The 21,676-nt window shown below is 41.5% G+C and overlaps 1 protein-coding gene across 1 annotated transcript in view; it reads left to right on the forward strand.

Moving 5' to 3' along the window:
• Positions 1-15,517, forward strand: part of LOC124260821 (nucleoredoxin-like) — a 40,021-nt gene extending 24,504 nt beyond the window's left edge. The window contains exons 3-7 of the mRNA XM_046695138.1: positions 3,829-4,033; positions 10,874-10,962; positions 12,527-12,617; positions 13,607-13,716; positions 14,179-15,517. Coding sequence (XP_046551094.1) covers positions 3,829-4,033; positions 10,874-10,962; positions 12,527-12,617; positions 13,607-13,716; positions 14,179-14,382 — 699 coding nt within the window. The 3' untranslated portion in view covers positions 14,383-15,517. The remainder of the gene's footprint in view (positions 1-3,828; positions 4,034-10,873; positions 10,963-12,526; positions 12,618-13,606; positions 13,717-14,178) is intronic.
• The last annotated feature ends 6,159 nt before the right edge of the window (positions 15,518-21,676 follow it).

Genomic DNA, 21,676 nt, shown 5'->3' on the forward strand with positions numbered 1-21,676 from the left:
AACCCTATTTCTTGTGTCCCCTGCAGTCCCTCACTCACTCACCCGTAGTCCACTCACTCACACCTCACACTGAAGCACCCCTCACTCACTCACTCACTCACTCACTCAGAGATGCCAACCTCAGCGATTTTATCAGAAGGCTGCAAATTTTAGCCTTAAACTACACCAATACGATTGCACTAGAACTTCTACGAAATTTGAAGAAAATTCATGAAAATTCGGATATATAAACAAAAACATATATTTTTGTCAATTAAATACATTTTTGGACTTCACTTACCTTCCATTCATCAAATTTAATGACATATTTGAACTGGAATCATTGCAAGTAACAATTTGGAAATCTGCTGTTGGAGGTATGTGAAATTAAAGCTTCACTCTTGTCGTATTATCTTTCTCAGAATCCTTCATGATTTCAAGTATTTTATTGACTACTAATTTTATGGTCAAACTACTAATTTTGATCCTCAAAACTACTATTTGCAACACTTTAGGGTTGGCATCTGTGCTTGGCACATCCCTATCAACATTCTGCTCAAACTAGCCTAGTGGTTAAACAATTTCATGACCAGCACATCCCCCTATCAACATTTCTGCCAAATTGCTGGATATTTAAAGGAACCAAACTTGTCAGTTCTGCTCAGGCCTCAGCCTTGTGCTAGGCTATATGAGTATAAAACAAGGACAGGTCAGGTTCATCATTATTCCATGTCTTAACCATGGCTTGTTGTCTCAGCTGGTTGCCACCATAAAACCAGCATTAATCTGGACAATTACAAGTGGCCATTCACACAAATATGCATGCTATAAAAGTGCAATAATCGCACCTTTAAACCTTATTTGACCTCACCTCATCAGTAACAAGTGACAGCTGAAAGGAAGAGGCTAGAGGATGTCAAGCAATATAATGAGATTTCCTTAAAACCTCGAATTGCAGTGCATCCCTGCAGGATGAATTCTAAAGATTCTACCCTTGAATAGAAAGCTTAGGCAGTATCATCCCCAGGGAGTTGAGAATGAAGGTTCTAGTGATCCCCTTACGTAGATAAAAATATCATGTGCCCTGAGCATGTGGTGGTGGAGTGTAATCTAAATAATGTCTAACTAGCTTTACAATCCATATTTTTACATCATTACTGTAATGACTAAAGACGTCAATGCATACAAATTCTGACATGTTTACGAGTATATACTATTCAGTTGAAGAATACACATTTGTTTTCATATGAATATAGTTGATCCATACATTTGAAAATAATCCCATGACACATTAATTATTTATAAATTTATATATTTTTAAAAGATTGATGTTCCTTAGATTGTTTTCAGCAGTATGTATTAGATGTGTAGTATCTGATGAGCCAAAGTGCCTCTGTTTCCTCTTCATTTCATTTCATGAGTGAGTGAGTTTGGTTTTACGCCACTTTTAGCAATATTCCAGCAACATCACGGTGGGGAACACCAGAAATGGGCTTCACACATTGTTCATTTCATGAATTAATATGGACAATTAGTAGGGCCCAATTACACAGAGTGAGTGAGTTTAGTTTTACACCGCTTTTAGCAATATTCCAGCAATATCATGGCAGGGGACACCAGAAATGGACTTCACACATTGTACCCATGTCACAAATCAAACCCGTGTCTTTGCGTGACAAGCAAAGGCTTTAATCACTTATAGGCGACCATACCGCCCCCAATTACACAAAGAAAAGCTGAGACGATCGTAACTACCATATTCAAACATTGACTAATAACAGTTGTACTGATGAGGAGACTCTGTGGCAGGGCCCAGAGCATCATATGGAGATAAGGTATTGGTTTTACTGTTGGCTGGTATTAATAAAGCTGTGATCATTATGTCAGCTTGTGACTTTAGCTGCTGGTTCCTTTTAAGCTGTAAAGTATGAAGGATAGAAGTCCTAAGGTTATACAGGTCGCAGACACTTCTGCTTTGGTGAAACCCTCAGGTGTGAGTGTTATACTGACAAATGTTGACACATGATCAGGACTGATACCCTCAGGTAGGAGAGTTATACTGACAAATGTTGACACATGATCAGGACTGATACCCTCAGGTAGGGAGTGTTATACTGACAAGTGTTATACTCAGGACTGAAATGTTGTTATACTGACAAATGTTGACACATGATCAGGACTGAAACCCTCAGGTGTAGGAGTGTTATACTGACAAATGTTGACACATGATCAGGACTGAAACCCCAGGTCAGTGTTATACTGTATGTTGACACATGATCAGGAGAGGTAGGAGTTATACTGACAAATGTTGACACATGATCAGGACTGAAACCCTCAGGTAGGAGTGTTATACTGACAAATGTTGACACATGATCAGGACTGAAACAGGTAGGAGTGTTATACTGACAAATGTTGACACATGTCAGGACTGACCCTCAGGGTAGGAGTGTTATACTGACAAATGTTGACACATGATCAGGACTGAAACCCTCAGGTAGGAGTGTTATACTGACAAATGTTGACACATGATCAGGACTGATACCCTCAGGTAGGAGTGTTATACTGACAAATGTTGACACATGATCAGGACTGAAACCCTCAGGTAGGACAAAGTTGACACATGATACTACTGAAATGTTGACACATGATCAATGAAACCCTCAGGAGTGTTATACTGACATGTGTTATACTGATGTTATTGACACATGATCAGGACTGATACCCTCAGGTAGGAGTGTTATACTGACAAATGTTGACACATGATCAGGACAGGTGATAACAAATGTTCATGGTCAGGACTGTACCCTCAGGTAGGAGTGTTATACTGACAAATTATACTGACAAATGTTGACACATGATCAGGACTGAAACCCTCAGGTATGAGTGTTATACTGACAAATGTTGACACATGATCAGGACTGAAACCCTCAGGTAGGAGTGTTATACTGACAAATGTTGACACATGATCAGGACTGAAACCCTCAGGTAGGAGTGTTATACTGACAAATGTTGACACATGATCAGGACTGATACCCTCAGGTAGGAGTGTTATACTGACAAATGTTGACACATGATCAGGACTGAAACCCTCAGGTAGGAGTGTTATACTGACAAATGTTGACACATGATCAGGACTGAAACCCTCAGGTATGAGTGTTATACTGACAAATGTTGACACATGATCAAGACTGAAACCCGATGCAGGTTTCTGGCATGCCAAAGGGAAGCAACTCATGACTATTACAAATTGTGTTACCTCAGCTGACTAGGCTAAAAGGCCAAAATTAGGCCAAAAAGAGATTTTTTATCTTCCAGTGTGAATGGGATAGTGTATTCACATTGTTCTAGTGGTAGGTATTACTTGTAACAAATGTTATATTTTGGATTACACTTTCTCAGTAAAGTACAGATTCTAGTAATTTTTGGGTTGAGTGCCACATTTCCAGAGTCAGGCACCTAATTGTAAACACAGAAAGTCAGCAACCTAACACATTCAGCCACTCCAGCTTCTACAGAATGGGAGTCGGATGGCTTGTAGTCTAGGTCACGTACATTGTGTGTGGCACAGCTCCCATGGCCAATAGCTATGAATACACAATGCCATTTAGAAAGTGGTCTGATCTAACAAATGCTATATTTGGGATTGCACTTTTGCAGTAAAGTACAGATTATGGTACTGTTTGGAGTTGAGTCCCGTGCAGGACTAGGTTCCTGATTGTGAGTTTGAATCCCGGATAGGACTCATCCCCCCAAAGGTACTAAACTGTACTTCACTGATTTAACCTTGCCATTGGTATTGTGCTGCAAGAATTTCAAACAATAGGTCAATCAATCTTGTTTTTCTTCCAGTGTCCACCATGCCGACACTTCACGCCAGAGCTCTTACGACTGTATGAGAAGCTGCGAGAAGATGGGAAGAGCTTTGAGGTTGTGTTTGTGTCTTCTGACCGAAGCGCAGACTCCTTCGAGCAGTACTATTCAACCATGCCATGGCTGGCGCTTCCGTTTGGAGATCCCAGGGTTCACTACCTCACCACACAGTTCGGCATTGCAGGTGAGTTGTGGGCTTGTCCCGAGTAAAGATCTGGGTTAGAAGTGATCTTCAGCAACACATGCTTGTCCTGAGTAAAGATCTGAGTTAGATGTGATCTTCAGCAACTCATGCTTGTCCCCGAGTAAAGATCTGGGTTAGAAGTGATCTTCAGCAACCCATGCTAGGCTCGAGTAAAGATCTGGGTTAGAAGTGATCTTCAGCAACCCATGCTAGTCTCGAGTAAAGCTCTGGGTTAGAAGTGATCTTCAGCAACCCATGCTTGTCCTGAGTAAAGACCTGGGTTAGAACTGGTCTTCAGCAACCCATGCTTGTCCCCAGTGAAGATCTGGTTTAAAACTGGTCTTGCCAGATGCATTGATGCAACATGTTATATCATCTTCAGCAATGTCATAATGTCAACACTGTGTGTCATAATATGAACACTGTCTGTCATAATATGAACACTGTGTGTCATAATGTCATCATGGCTGTGTCATAACATCACTTGCGATGTCATTCATCTCTTGTTATGTCATAATCTTATCACTGACTATGTCAAAATATCATCACTATGTTCTAATGTCATCACCTGTTATAAAATATTCCCTTGTATGTCATAATCATCACTTGTTATGTCATGATATCATCACCCCTATGTCATGATATCATCCATCAATGGGTGTGTTATGATATATAATATTCCCTGCTATGTCATTATAAATCATCACCTGCTATGTCATGATATCATCACTCCTATGGCATGATATCATCCATCACTGAGTGTGTTATGATATATAATATTCCCTGCTATGTCAGTATATATCATCACCTGCTATGACATCTTATCTCCAGGGCCAAACTACCAAAGCTGCCACGTTTCCCCAAGTTCAGCATATGATGCCATGTGTGTAATAATTAGTTCCATGTCCCACTGCCATCCCCAGCTGTTTGTTATTATATAATCTACTTCGGTTTTGCCATCAGTTCCTGGTATTAGAGAATATTGTTCTTGACACGAGGGGTATTGGAAACACCACGGTGACATGCAATCAATAGTGTTGATTAACAGTGTGTTATGCAGTTGGTGGGGAGCAGGAGCTGATGTCAGTCCACATGCAGTCTCATTGATCTGCAGGAGGCGTTTGATGGTGAGTCCACTGGCTGATTCACTGCCCGTTTAATGACTGCTTCAGAGTCATTGCCCAGAGCCGGACCATCAGAATAGCCTAGGCCCCATTGGCTGTCTCTTTAACAGCTTGATTTGCTTGTGAAGGCAGATCTGGGCAGTCAGTAGGCTTGTCTCCTGAGCCATGGCGGAATCTCTTGCATCAGTGCGTATGAATCATAGGATTTACTGCTTGCTGTGATGTGTGGCGTAATCGAGGCAGTGAGGGGTCAACAGAGGGCTGATGATCACAGATACGGATACAAATGTTTGTGTGAGTTGTGATGATTTCCAATAAGTGAAACCCATCGCTATGAAGCTGGTTGGCCAGATACATGCGGCTTAATCATAGGCATTGAAGGGGGATTTCATTATAATGAGGAATCCTTTTGATCAAATTGATATGTTGTGATTACATATTGATTTTCGCATTAATTATCAATAAAGCAGAATTTTAGATCTTAGAAGTGTTTTCCCTGCGCTCCATGATGATGATCAAAGAAAGGGGTGGGATTGGGTGTGGGGGAGCCCTCTGTGCACTTCAAAGGGGCCAGTTTAGGCACAACGAAGAAGCATGTTTGATCACCAAAGGGGGTGTTTGATCACTACGGCATGGGTGCTTGATAACTTGAGTTGGGTGTTTGATCACAGCAGTAGTTTGATAGCTATGAAAGGGGTGTTAGATCACAGTGGCATGGGGTGTTTGATCACTGCAGAGGGTGTTTGATCACAATAGAGAACAATGTTTGATCACTGGGGTGTTAGATCACAGTGGCATGGGATGTTTGATCACTGCAGATGGGGTGTTTGATCACTGTGGCATAGATGTTTGATCATTGTGGCAGAGGGTGTTTGATCACTGTGGCATGGGGTGTTTGATCACAACAGAGAAGGTGATATTAATCACTGTGGCATGGAGTGTTTGATCATTGTGGCATGGGGTGTTTAATCACTGTGGCATAGGGTGTTTGATCACACCAGAGAGGGTGTTTGATCACTGTGGCATGGGGTGTTTGATCACTGTGGCATGGGGTGTTTGATCACTTCAGAGAGGGTGTTTGATCACTTCAGAGAGGGTGTTTGATCACTGTGGCATGGGGTGTTTGATCAATGTGGCATAGGGTGTTTGATCACTCCAGAGTGGGTGTTTGATCACTACAGATTGAGAAATATTTGATCACTGCAGAAAGGGTTTGATCACTCCGGAGAGGGTGTTTGATCATCCAGAGAGGGTGTTTGATCACTGTGGCATAGAGTGTTTGATCACTCCAGAGTGGGTGTTTGATCACTCCAGAGAGGGTGTTTGATCACTCCAGAGAGGGTGTTTGATCACTCCAGAGAGGGTGTTTGATCACCAGATAAGGGCCTATTAGATCTCTATAGATACTTTGATCAGTTCCGAGCTGGGCAGGACCTAAACACACGTTTGTATTACGTTATATGTTGATGGGAACAGCAACTCGAAGCAGGATAAAAAAAAGCGATATTCTTACACAAATCATATCAAAAATATTTTTAAAACCATCCACATAGAAATCAATGTTCCATCAAAGCCCAGCATTGCTGGCAAAAAAGAAAAGGGTGCAAAACAAACTTGTCAAGCGAAAGGAGGTTTGATCTAATACAGAAATTACAGTGGCGTGTTCTTGTTTAATGTTTACACATATGGCCGGCTGAACAGCTCAGGAACACACCACCACTCTGGTTGAGAACATTTACCTGCAAGAAATAATGTTTGAAGGTTCCTTGACCTGAAAGGGTTGATGGGTTTATTTCAGAAGGATAGATGTCTGGTAGTCTAACACACATCCGTGGGGGGTAGCTGCAGGTTTGCCGTTGCCTCCCAGCCTCAGGGTCATTATGACTCCTTGTATCGGGGTCATAGATCCCTTGTTCATTTGTTCAAAGCGTCAAATGATGTCTTGATCGTGGGCAGAATAGACAACTGCTGGAGGTGGCATACCAGTCTTGGTTTCCATGTGATTTATGTCTTTCCACACTGTTGCCAATTTCCGCCTATTTTGATTTATTGATTGACTTAGGTAAGAAAAATACAGTAACTCTTGATTTGGTAGGTTTTACTCACACTAAACAAAGTACTGCTCACAGGTTTCACCCGTGGTTAGACATGGATATTATTTAAATACTGTCCAAAGTGGGTTAAACCAAACTCACTCCCTCTCTGTTTATACACAACAGAGATTTAAAAGTCTTAAGCACAAAATTAGAATATACTCAAATGGTGAATTGTGGATAGCAGGTCACTATTAAAGTATTAACATTTAATCAGAGCTCCAGATAAGATTTAGCTCATGTGAGTACTGTACCCAAAATATTGGGGTTTTTGGGAGTGGGTATTATGAATGTTGAGAGGGTATTTCATTTTCCGTTACCCACTGCTTTCAAATATGTGCGTATTTCAGTCATTTTACTCACCTAAGTATTATGTCATTGAGTGAGTTTACTAAGCAGGTATGTTCTGCCTTATGTCATACCTAATCAAAACCAACTTAAATATGATGGAAATGATTTCATAAAAAATTCACTCATCCCATACTGACAGTACAACACTAGTCCTATACTAACAGTACAACTTGATAGCAATCGATGTCTTTTTCATTACGCAAGCGATTTTTATAAATATATTCCGTACGCATTTGATTTAAACTTTTTGCGTATCTAACATTTTAAATGCGTAATTGGTACGCAACAATTATTTTTCAATGCGTAATTGGAAATTTTCTATGCTTATTTTACCTGGATACGCAGCTTATCTGGGCCTCTGACATTTTTCTGATCACTGGATGAAAACTGTACAGTGCACTCTATTAGCTAATGTATAAAAGTAAACAGACAGAGAGGGAACCTTTCACTTGTTTTCAGTGCTATATTACCAGATAATGAGCAGTAAACGCAGTGCAGTATAGATATAGAATGACACAGTACAAATCCCATTTGGCTTTACAAAGGGCTCCATGCAAGAAATAATGTAAGATTGAGTTAACTACTGTAAACTTTAACAAACTCAAAGAGACCTATGATCACACGATGTATTTTAGAAAGAGACTTTTAAGTCCAGTTCATTATAACCACAGTTTGCTATAAACATTTCAAGTAAATATACTGCAAGAGGCTGGGATAAAAAAAGTTGTTATATCTGTCAGTTCATTTTAAGTGCATTCGTTACAACCACAGCTTACTGTGTTACCTTTCTGTATAATGTTACCTCACATCTCTAAATATTTAATTTAGTCCGATTCTCTACATCTTTTTTTATCGCCACATGTCTGACTTACATAATGTTGCTACAATCCCATGTATGACGGTTTGCCATGCAGTGAATATTAAATCATAGCATCAAACATTCTTAAGCAGGTAGTCTCAAGCTGTACAGTTTCCTTTGAAGAAAGATACTCATAGTAGGGAGTCCATCAGCTCCATAAACTATCAGTAGATACACATGGTGAAGGGAGGCTGCAGGGTGAGGAGGGGAGGCGGTAGCTATCACCTTCGATATTTACAGGCGGAAAGTAGCAATAAAATACACAGTTCCGCTAACTGCATCTACTAAGCCATTTGTCAAGCTGGCAGTGATGAGCAGTGAGAGTTACTGAGAGATACGTTCAGCGGAGGGGCTCTGTAATCGGAGGGGTGAGAATGGCTGGGGTGATGTGGGGGGTCAGGCGGTGGTGCACCTGCCTTCAACAATCCTGAGATGGGGGAGAGATTACAGTGATAGGAAAGACATGCAACACATAGTCGTGTCGTAGTGAATCACACCCAGCGCATGCACAGCAGCCGTGACTGGTACAGTACTGTGTGTTGGGGTAGAGTATTGCTGGATACTAGTATAGACTAAGGCTTAGTTGTGGTTCAGGTGGAGTGAGACTGGATACTAGTTATGTCATGTGCTGGAAGGAGGGACTAGTTCACTCTTGTAGAACTTGGTTCAAGTGGTGTTACATCAGTGAGATATTGTAGCTGTGTCCTGCATGGTGCTTCACAATAGCAGGACCTGAACATATGCAGCAGTTTTATGTTATAGCAGGATGTAACTTCTGATATATATCCATGTAGCAAGGGGTGTTATATCATAGCAGGATGTAACTTCTGATATATATCCATGTAGCAAGGGGTGTTATATCATAGCAGGATGTAACTTCTGATATATATCCATGTAGCAAGGGGTGTTATATCATAGCAGGATGTAACTTCTGATATATATCCATGTAGCAAGGGGTGTTATATCATAGCAGGATGTAACTTCTGATATATATCCATGTAGCAAGGGGTGTTATATCATAGCAGGATGTAACTTCTGATATATATCCATGTAGCAAGGAGTGTTATATCATAGCAGGATGTAACTTCTGATATATATCCATCATGTAGCAGGAGTGTTATATCATAGCAGGATGTAACTTCTGATATATATCCATGTAGCAAGGGTGTTATATCATAGCAGGATGTAACTTCTGATATATATCCATGTAGCAGGGGTGTTATATCATAGCAGGATGTAACTTCTGATATATATCCATGTAGCAAGGGGTGTTATATCATAGCAGGATGTAACTTCTGATATATATCCATGTAGCAAGGGGTGTTATATCATAGCAGGATGTAACTTCTGATATATATCCATGTAGCAAGGGTGTTATATCATAGCAGGATGTAACTTCTGATATATATCCATGTAGCAAGGGGTGTTATATCATAGCAGGATGTAACTTCTGATATATATATCCATGTAGCAAGGGGTGTTATATCATAGCAGGATGTAACTTCTGATATATATCCATGTAGCAAGGGGTGTTATATCATAGCAGGATGTAACTTCTGATATATATCCATGTAGCAAGGGGTGTTATATCATAGCAGGATGTAACTTCTGATATATATCCATGTAGCAAGGGGTGTTATATCATAGCAGGATGTAACTTCTGATATATATATCCATGTAGCAAAGGGTGTTATATCATAGCAGGATGTAACTTCTGATATATATCCATGTAGCAAGGAGTGTTATATCATAGCAGGATGTAACTTCTGATATATATCCATGTAGCAAGGGGTGTTATATCATAGCAGGATGTAACTTCTGATATATATCCATGTAGCAAGGGGTGTTATATCATAGCAGGATGTAACTTCTGATATATATCCATGTAGCAGGGGTGTTATGTCATAGCAGGATGTAACTTCTGATATATATCCATGTAGCAAGGGGTGCTATATCATAGCAGGATGTAGCTTGGGGTGTTATATCATAGCAGGATGTAACTTCTGATATATATCCATGTAGCAAGGGGTGTTATATCATAGCAGGATGTAACTTCTGATATATATCCATGTAGCAAGGGGTGCTATATCATAGCGGGATGTAACTTCTGATATACACTGATACAGTGAGAGCATCCAGACTAATGTGTATGTTCTGTGTTCCAGGTATCCCGGTCACAGTGATACAAAGAGAGCATCCAGACTAATGTGTATGTTCTGTGTTCCAGGTATCCCGGTCACAGTGATACACGGAGAGCATCCAGACTAATGTGTATGTTCTGTGTTCCAGGTATCCCGGTCACAGTGATACAAAGAGAGCATCCAGACTAATGTGTATGTTCTGTGTTCCAGGTATCCCGGTCACAGTGATACACGGAGAGCATCCAGACTAATGTGTATGTTCTGTGTTCCAGGTATCCCCAGTCTGATTCTGATCGATGAGAAGGGTAACGTCATCACTCTGAATGGACGGTCATCACTGCTGACTGACAAGACAGGAGCAGTGAGTATACGACAACACTCCGACCTAAAATAAAACATCATAATCTGATATTGTAACCATCGAAATGTTCTATTTAGTAGGGGGCGGTGAGGTAGCCTAGTGGTTAACGTGTTTGCTCATCATGCCAAAGACCAAGGTTTGATTCCCCACATGGGTACAATGTGTGAAGCTCATTTCTGGTGTCCCTGCCAAAATATTGCTGGAATATGCCAAAAGTGGAGTAAAACCAATCTCATTCACTCACTCTATTAGTAGTATTAACTATCTTTGTTCTATACTGGAAATTACCCGTGAAGGTCCGAGTTAGAATATTGATCTTCAGCAACCCATGCTTGTCGTAAGAGGCGACTAACGGGATCAGGGGATCAGGCTCACTGACTTCACATGTCATTGGTTCCCAATTGCGCAGATCGATGCTCATTCTGTTGATCACTGGATTGTCTGGTCCAGAATCGATTATTTACAGACTGCCACCATATAGCTGGACTATTGCCGAGTGCGGTGTAAAAATAAACTCACTCACTCACAATACTGGAAATTATTTGTAATTGGCACTTAAATATTGTTTTCAATATTGACCAATCACATTCATCTTCTCAAAGTTTTATTTTTTCTTTGTTTATTGTTTACTGCCCATCTCTGATTATCCAGTATACTATCTCCATGCTATCATAATTATTCCTACACAATAGGCCCATGTAGATGTATTTTGGGTAGACATCAAGTGATATCACCTAGGACTTACATCATTGATCTCTCCGCCACTAGAGCTGATGAGCTGTACCATTACACTCTAGACACTTGTGATTACCTGGTACTGTTTACAGTTTGAGTATCTTGAAAGTGAGTATGGTTTAATGCTGCTTGTAATGGGCTTTACACATTGTATGATGGTGGGAATTGAACCCAGTTCTTCTGGGTGACAAGTAAACACCTTAACCACTAGGCTAAAGGGTAATAAACGGAATCTGACCCCTAGTTCTTTAATGTATCAAATAAAGATGTTATAAGTTTAAATTTCCTCAAGTCAGAGAGTTTTAGAGTTTTTTTCAGTTCATGTTGATAAATTCAATACCGAAATACACATGGGTGATTCACTTTCATTCACCCTCATTTTGGCAGTGATGTCACCACTGCAATTTTGAATAAAACTTCAATAAAAATCAGGTTCTTCTCAGAGAGAGTCCTCAATGTGATTAATGGAATATAAAAACTGAATTGAATTGAACTTTTACTGCGAAAAGATGTCTCTCAGTCAGACTGAATGTTGGAAATTTTTTCTTTAAGTTTTATTTTGTTTGTTTGTTGTTTAACGTCTAGCAAAACAAAACTTAGAGAAAAAACTAAGATATTCTAATTGTATTTGGAAGAAATACTGTATATTAAACCATCTACCAATTGATTAAAGAGGAATATGTCCATGGAGAGAATTTTTCATCCTTATGAAGATTTTGGGTTAAACAAACAAACAAACAAACAAAGAAAAAACAAACAAACAAACACTGTGTATTAAACCTCCCGCCACCAGTGAAGTGACATGTGTTCATGTGGGGCTGTGTTGCAGGAGTTTCCCTGGTATCCCAAGGCGCTGAATGAGCTCACACAGAATGCCGCCATACAGCTGAATGAGTGCGTGTGTCTGGTCATGTTCACAGGTAGGTTTTCGCCAGTAATGGGGGTGGAGCTTGTAATATGCAGGGAAGGGGGAGCACTGGGGATTTGTGGCACAGATGGAAAATGTTTAATAAAAAACTTCTGACACTTCTACATACCATTTAATCAGGTCTTGTGTTGAACAGTTTTTGTTCTAAAACCTGAATCAAAATGATTTTTTCCAATAAATTTTGATCATTTTATCAACATCTCATTATCATGCCCCTCCACCTTCCCAGAGAAAATATAATGGTCCATCCCTTGACTCAAGTTATTGTTTACTTACTGCTAATTGTTTCATGCCACACTCAGCAATATTCTAGCTATTTGATGGCGGTTTGTAAATAATAATTGTTTACAATTTATTTTGTGTAGTGTCTTGGCCAAAGGAGTCAGTAAGTGTTACATATACAGTGGAAGCTGTCTAAACCAGCACACATCGGGACTGAAGAAATAATCCGGCTTAGACAGCGTGCCGGATTGTAGTCCTGACTCGGTTACCTACGACTAGAACTGAACCAGTGTTATCACTCTCATAAACATTGTTGTATAACGTGGTTCTCTAAATTTCTCTCTCAACTCACTAATTACATGTACAAGTATACCCATACTGAACAAAGATTAAATTATCTTTGTCGGCAACCATGTAGTTTCAAAGCAGGATTAATTGGTGACAATACACATCCAACCAACTCCTCACCAAGCACCGGATTAGACAGCGCTGATTGCTGTTATAAACACAAATTCGGGCAGCTCATTTTGTGCCAAGATCCAGAATTGACAGCTGCCGGATTGCAGAGCTTTTAAATGATGATAAATGTACTAGCCACGGACGGGACTGAGATTATATGCCGGTGTTGACAACTTGCCGGATTGGACAGCTGCCGGTTTTGACAGCTTCCACTGTAGCTGGAATATGTTAGTATAAGTTTTCATGACGGGAAAGTGACATGGACATATATATTGACCCATTATGATGTTGTGTTGGTAGAGGGCGAGCCGGAGGAGATTGAGCGTGCTCAGGAGGTGTTGACCGACGTGGCAACACGGGAACATCAGAAAGGGGAGGACCAGGAGATATTCTTCTTTTATGGAGGAGATGTGAGTTGTATTTCTCTCCAAATATTTGTGTTTTGAGTCTGTTGTTTGTTATTTTATAGACCTGTGAAGATCCGGGTTAGAATTGGTCTTCAGTAGCCCATACTTGTCGTAAGAGGCGACTAACAGGATCGGGTGGTCAGGCTCCCTGGCTCCCGGAGGCAATATGGCCTGGCAATAGAACACAAGCTTCAGGATGGCAACATGGCTTAGCAGTGAAGAGAAAATTCCATAGAATGATGCTCATGATGTTGATCACTGGATTATCTGGTCCAGACTCGATTATTTACAGAGTGCCGTCATATAGCTGGAATATTGCTGAGTGTGGCATTAAACAACGAAACAATATAAAAATGTTATTTTATATTTTAATGTAATGGTGATTAATGTTCCATATGGATCTGTGACATATCTGAGATCTGCTGTTTGACTAGCAAGTTGCTAACTCTATTGCACGTGTTTCAGGATGAGTTCTGTGACCAAGTGAGAGACTTTGCCCACCTAGATGACCAAAGTCCTCTTCTGGTCATCCTTGACCTACCAAACCAACAAGTCTACGTCTGCTCCGAACCCATCACACCGGAATCTGCCACATTATTCGTGGACAACTATCTTGAGGACAAGCTGGAACCACAGTCCCTGCGAGAAGCTGCGGCAAAACCCACATAGTCCTTTGTCGCCATGACAACAGATCCACCACGTGCATCTCCATCCAGCCCTGGGTATCTTGGCAGCAGTGATTTACTAGCTACTGACACCAAATGTGTTCCAATCAACCCTTCAGGTCACTTGTGTTAGCTTGATGTTTGTTGGCACAGTCAAACTGTGCCACATCTAGCCCTAGTTGTCTGTGACCTGTTGATAGGGCTCAGCTCTATTGGTCACACCTTGCCATTTCGATCTTGCCAGTTCCGTCAGTGGTCAGGGGAATAGTAGCAGGTCAACTGTTAGCAGTATGCAGACAGTTGAACTTGAGGACAGGCAATTCATCTATCATTAGTATAGTATCTGGTCACCTGTGAAATGTAAAACAGCAGTTAAACTGTGAAATGTACAACAGCGGCTAAGGCCACACTATTTTTATTACTTGGTTTATGTTTTTTTTTACAGCAATATTCCTGTCAGTAGGTGGTAAAAAAGAAAAATTCCCCCAAAGTGGCTTTCACCACAAGAAGGCTGTTTAAAAGAACTAGAATATGCCATCAGCAATTGTTGTTCTCGTTTTCTACTATAATAGCGTTTAAAACTAATTTCACGTTAATTCAGCAATTTTATTTGTTTGAATATGTAAATTTTGATTTGCAACAATGCTGAATTCGTAACAGATAGTCGATTTCAATAAAGTAGATTTTTAGATTATTATTTGGATTTTATTTATCAGCGGTATTAAAAAATGGAAAAATTGATATTTAATTTTTTTCCACTTTAGCAAAAACTATGTTCGGCAGATCCATAAACCAAGTAATAAAAGAAAGTATGGCCTTGACTGTGAAATGTACAACAGCAGTTAAACTGAAATGTACAACACTAAATCTATTGCTAGTACATTTGTGTAGTAATATGTATGACATCAACAGAACTGTCTGAAGCACAATTATGGTTCAACTGTATAATGACAAAAACAGCTCCAGCTGTCACATGTACAACAGTTCAACTGTCATGTGTACAACAGTTCAACTGTCACAAGTACAACAGTTCAACTGTCACATGTACAACAGTTCAACTGTCACATATACAACAGTTCAACTGTCATGTGTACAACAGTTCAACTGTCACGTGTACAACAGTTCAACTGTCACGTATACAACAGTTCAACTGTGTACAACAGTTCAACTGTCACGCATGTACAACAGTTCAACTGTCACGTGTACAACAGTTCAACTGTCACGCATTAATAACAGCTCAACTGTCATGTGTACAACAGTTCAATTGTCATGTGTACAACAGTTCAATTGTCACGTGTACAACAGTTCAACTGTCACGTGAACAACAGTTCAACTGTCATGTGTACAACAGTTCAACTGTCACGTACACAACAGCTCAACTGTCACATGTACAACAGTTCAACTGTCACGTGTACAACAGTTCAACTGTCACGTGTACAACAGTTCAACTGTCAGTAGGTGAGGCGTTGTCCGACATGACATCAAGATGCGTTGCCATTCTCTTAGGTCCTTTGGACTTTATTCATATATTCCATCTTGTTGTACGATTACGTTTTTTACATAATTGTTGACATTGTGTTAAACACACTCATTGTGTTCTTGATACAGCTTGTGTTTGTAAATAGTGTGTGCTTGTCAGCAATAATAGGCATATCAGCCATAGGGCAGAGGTGGGGGTAGCCTCGTGGTTGATGCGTTTCCCAGTCATACTGATGGTCTGGGTTCTATTCTCTTCATGGGTGTATTGTGTGAAACCCATTATTGGTGTCCCCTGTTGTGATATTGCTGGAATAACTCTGGAGTATTGCTAGATTATTGTTAAGTGCTGCCTTAGTCAAAGACCAGTTTTTGAAACCGGTAATGGCTTCCACAATCAACCCCTGGTTGCTCGAGGGTAGATGCCTGCTATTTTTGTGGATTACTCTTTCTGTTTCTTGCAACTGCACTTATTCATCCATAGATTCATCAGCCCACAGAAAGACCTCATTTTCATAAATCTTGGGTTTTGATGATACTGAAACATTTTTGAGAAATCAGCTTGCCAGTGGTGGCAGTCCAGCCTGTTTCTTGTATCGTCTACTCTAACTTCAAACAATGTTTGTCCCTGTGCTAAGCCTTGGTGCCCCAATGTTTGTCCCTGTGCTAAGCCTTGGTACCCCCAATGTTTGTCCCTGTGCTAAGCCTTGGTACCCTCTTGTTTGTCTCTGTGCTAAGCCTTGGTACCCCCTTGTTTGTCTCTGTGCTAAGCCTTGGTACCCCCAATGTTTGTCCTTGTGCTAAGCCTTGGTACCCCCTTGTTTGTCTCTGTGCTAAGCCTTGGTGCCCCCAATATTTGTCCCTGTGCTAAGCCTTGGTGCCCCCAATGTTTGTCCTTGTTCTAAGCCTTGGTACCCCCAATGTTTGTCCCTGTGCTAAGCCTTGGTGCCCCCAATGTTTGTCCCTGTGCTAAGCCTTGGTGCCCCCAATGTTTGTCCCTGTTGCTAAGCCTTGGTGCCCCCAATGTTTGTCCCTGTGCTAAGCCTTGGTGCCCCCAATGTTTGTCCCTGTGCTAAGCCTTGGTGCCCCCAATGTTTGTCCTTGTTCTAAGCCTTGGTACCCCCAATGTTTGTCCTTGTGCTTAGCCTTGGTACCCCCTTGTTTGTCTCTGTGCTAAGCCTTGGTGCCCCCAATGTTTGTCCCTGTGCTAAGCCTTGGTGCCCCCAATGTTTGTCCTTGTTCTAAGCCTTGGTACCCCCAATGTTTGTCCCTGTGCTAAGCCTTGGTGCTCCAAGTATTTAGTTCCTGTACTTTACCATCACAGCATCAGTGTCTGTCCCTGTGTCAAGCAGGGGTGCCCCCAGTGTTTAGTTCCTGTGTCAAGCAGGGGAGCCCCCAGTGTTTAGTTCCTGTGTCAAGCAGGGGTGCCCCCAGTGTTTAGTTCCTGTGTCAAGCAGGGGTGCCCCCAGTGTCTGTCCCTGTGTCAAGCAGGGGTGCCCCCAGTGTTTAGTTCCTGTGTCAAGCAGGGGTGCCCCCAGTGTTTAGTTCCTGTGTCAAGCAGGGGTGCCCCCAGTGTCTGTCCCTGTGTCAAGCAGGGGTGCCCCCAGTGTTTAGTTCCTGTGTCAAGCAGGGGTGCCCCCAGTATTTAGTTCCTGTGTCAAGCAGGGGTGCCCCCAGTGTTGAGTTCCTGTGTCAAGCAGGGGGTGCCCCCAGTATTTAGTTCCTGTGTCAAGCAGGGGAGCCCCCAGTGTTTAGTTCCTGTGTCAGGCAGGGGTGCCCCCAGTGTTTAGTTCCTGTGTCAAGCAGGGGTGCCCCCAGTGTTTAGTTTCTGTGTCAAGCAGGGGTGCCCCAAGTGTTTAGTTCCTGTGTCAAGCTGTGGTGCCCCTAGTGCTTAGTTCCTGGCTCTGCTGTCATGACAGCCACATTTGTCCCAGTGCTCCACCACGTTTGTTCCTGTGCTCCGCCACGTTTGTCCCTGTGCGAAGCCATGATGCCCTCATGTTTTGTCCCAGTATTCTGCCATGTTTGTCCACTTCCTAAACAGTGTTGCCATATCAAATTTTCTCTTCGCTGCTAAGCCATGTTGCCGTCCTGAAGCTTGTGTTCTATTGCCAGGCCATATGGCCTCTGGTTGACATGTTGCTCTCCCTGTATGTAATGTTCCTGCTTCAAGCCTGTTGCCAGTGTTTTGTCCTTGTGCCAAGCATGGCTGACTTTCAAATGTCCATGTGCTTAGCCAAGATTTTCTAGTTGTCAAATGGTTGACACGAGCGTACAATTAAAGCATTGTTCCTTAAGGTATTTATGATTTCTGTACATAGTCCAGCTCTTTAAGAGTTTGTGTGTCCACGAGTCTGTGTGTATGTCTGTATGTTGTAAAACAATACAATCAATAATCTCTTATCTGTTTGGGCTCCTGTTGAGCTGAACTCTCAAGGGTGTCAACTGAAAGTCAAGCTGCAAGTGATTATGATGAGAGTAATATATGACTGATCTGAGGGGCAACCTATTTTGTTACAAAGGGATCGCTCAGTGCACTGTGGGGCCGGGGGTAGCCTAGTGGGTAAAGCGTTCACTCGTCACGCCGAAGACCCAGGTTCGATTCCCCACATGGGTTCAATGTGTGAAGCCCATTTCTGGTGTCCCCGGCCATGATATTGCTGGAATATTGCTAAAAGTGATGTAAAACTAAACTCACTCACTCACTCAATGCACTGTTGGTACATGTTGCTTTGAGCCCAATGCTGGATTGTTCATATGGCAATACACCGAGTCCTGTGATGTGATAATGAGGTCAGGTGAAATTGGGTTTAACGTCGTGCTTGAGAATATTTCGCTCATATGACGATGTGCATGCATGTGTATGTGCGGCTGCTTGTACTAGCCCAGACTTAAGCTGGTTTTATAGTGCTAGCCCACTGAGATACCATGCCGCAGTGAAGCATGAATACCCCACTCAGACACATTATACTGACTCCGAGCCGACCAGTCTTTGTTGTACCCATTAATGCCGAGCGCCAGGCAGGGACCAACAAGTACCATATTTTAATGTCTGTTTGGTATGACGCGGTCGGGCTTTGAACCCGCGACCTCCGCTCTAACCACTACATCACGGAGGCGGTCGATGTGATAATGAATCATATAGGGTACCAATAAGCTCTGGCATTACATTAAACCCTGTGGCATTACAATGATCCCAGCATTGTAGCGGTCATATGACATTAGATTAATCCCCATGGTGTTTCAGTGAGCAATATGGGGTTACCATAATCACTGTGGCATTACATTGAACCCTGTGGCATTACAATAAGCAATGTGGCATTACATTGAACCATAACAACACTGACCTCTGGCATTAAATTGAACCCAACAGGGATTACACTGACACCAATAACTTTACAGTGAATCCCATGGGCATATATCGAGCCATATAGGAATTTACTGAGCTTTATAACAGCTTCAATGCTGATTGGCAGTTGACAGAATTTCTAATGCAACCTCCTATGGAGTGTCACAACTTCATGGGTTAGTGATCATCTTGGTCTCAAATGTCATGTTGGTCTAAAATGTCTGGTTTAATTGCTGGGAATCATATAGAGTCTTATCCCAATGAAGTGGAACTCTTGTAGTTAGTTCTTTTAACACATTGACATTATCTTGAACATGTAAATAACATGTCAACAAGTCCACATTCAAATATCTAAGTTTATCTCGTTTTACACTATCTGGTAATAAAATGTGATCACACAACCATGATGAAGTTATGATGCTTATTATGACTGAAACAAACAAAGTTATCAGAATAATGTTTCATGATCTATTGAATATACTGGGTAGGCTAATCATCTAAGGCACCACAGTTTGCCGAATTGCCTCCCTTGAGCATGACAGGAACCTGTGATCATGGGTTTAAACCTAGATTGCCCTTTTTCATGTTTCTGGGTTTGTCAGCTGGGTTTATCATAGATAATAAACACCCAAATAATGTCTAAGGACTTCCAGCTACCCTCTATAAAGCTGACCAGCCTTTGGTACAAATGAAATGCTGTTCAAAACAGTGTTGAAGACGACTCACTCACTCACACATTATGACTAGTGAAACAATCTGGGGCCATACTTGTTGCAAGAATTATCATTTCTCTTATAAGCCTACCAGTGTTACAATAATCCACTCGACATTGTCTAAAGTACTTCGTCTTTGTTGCTTACACCATATCTTTAGGTGCTGTAGGCAACAAATTAAGCCCTGTGGGTGTTTAAGCCAGACAGTGATTGAGTAAGACAGTTTTGTGAAACTTTCATCTATTTTATGACTATTGTAACTTTTACCATATTGTCCTATGCTCTGTCCATGTGTCTGTCTGTCTGTACTAGATATCTGTGTTCATCTCTATAATCCGCCCTAAAGTGTGAATATTGACTACGTCACACAGTCAGTGATACAAGCATGGGTATATGAAATATATACTGTGTTGTGCCTCCCATGTCCAAGGGGAGAGCACTCTGTACAGGCACACGACCCTCGGTGTATTTATGTCTCTGTATTACAGACTCAACCAAATATGCAATAAAATAGCACAAAACTGAGCACTTGGCCTCTGTTGTTTGTCAGGGTTCCCCATGGGTGAATCCTTAAGTATTTGTAAAGTCATATCTATCGACTACATTAGTGTGAGAGTTTGTGTTCATTTTTGTGTGACAGTGTTGGTTGACATCTTTCATTATCTGACTAACGGTTCAGATGTATCTAGAGTTGATGGTTCAGATCCATTATTGTTGTCAGACAATGGTGGTTCATATCTGTCACTGTGGTCTGACTGGTTGTTCAGATCCATTATTGTTGTCAGACAATGGTGGTTCATACCTGTCACTGTGGTCTGACTGGTTGTTCAGATCCATTATTGTTGTCAGACAATGGTGGTTCATACCTGTCACTGTGGTCTGACTGGTTGTTCAGATCCATTATTGTTGTCAGACAATGGTGGTTCATATCTGTCACTGGTCTGACTGGTTGTTCAGATCCATTATTGTTGTCAGACAATGGTGGTTCATACCTGTCACTGGTCTGACTGGTTGTTCAGATCCATTATTGTTGTCAGACAATGGTGGTTCATGTCTGTCACTGTGGTCTGACTGGTTGTTCAGATCCATTATTGTTGTCAGACAATGGTGGTTCATATCTGTCACTGTGGTCTGACTGGTTGTTCAGATCCATTATTGTTGTCAGACAATGGTGGTTCATACCTGTCACTGTGGTCTGACTGGTTGTTCAGATCCATTATTGTTGTCAGACAATGGTGGTTCATACCTGTCACTGGTCTGACTGGTTGGTCAGATCCATTATTGTTGTCAGACAATGGTGGTTCATACCTGTCACAGTGGTCCGACTAGTTGTTCAGATCCATTATTGTTGTCAGACAATGGTGGTTCATACCTTTCACTGTGGTCTGACTGGTTGTTCAGATCCATTATTGTTGTCAGACAATGGTGGTTCATGTCTGTCACTGGTCTGACTGGTTGGTCAGATCCATTATTGTTGTCAGACAATGGTGGTTCATATCTGTCACTGGTCTGACTGGTTGTTCAGATCCATTATTGTTGTCAGACAATGGTGGTTCATACCTGTCACTGTGGTCTGACTGGTTGTTCAGATCCATTATTGTTGTCAGACAATGGTGGTTCATACCTGTCACTGTGGTCTGACTGGTTGTTCAGATCCATTATTGTTGTCAGACAATGGTGGTTCATATCTGTCACTGGTCTGACTGGTTGTTCAGATCCATTATTGTTGTCAGACAATGGTGGTTCATATCTGTCACTGG

The sequence above is a fragment of the Haliotis rubra genome, unplaced genomic scaffold, assembly GCF_003918875.1.
Source record: "Haliotis rubra isolate DU_JTF1 unplaced genomic scaffold, ASM391887v1 Scf778, whole genome shotgun sequence".
NCBI classification, from domain to species: Eukaryota; Metazoa; Mollusca; class Gastropoda; order Lepetellida; family Haliotidae; genus Haliotis; species Haliotis rubra.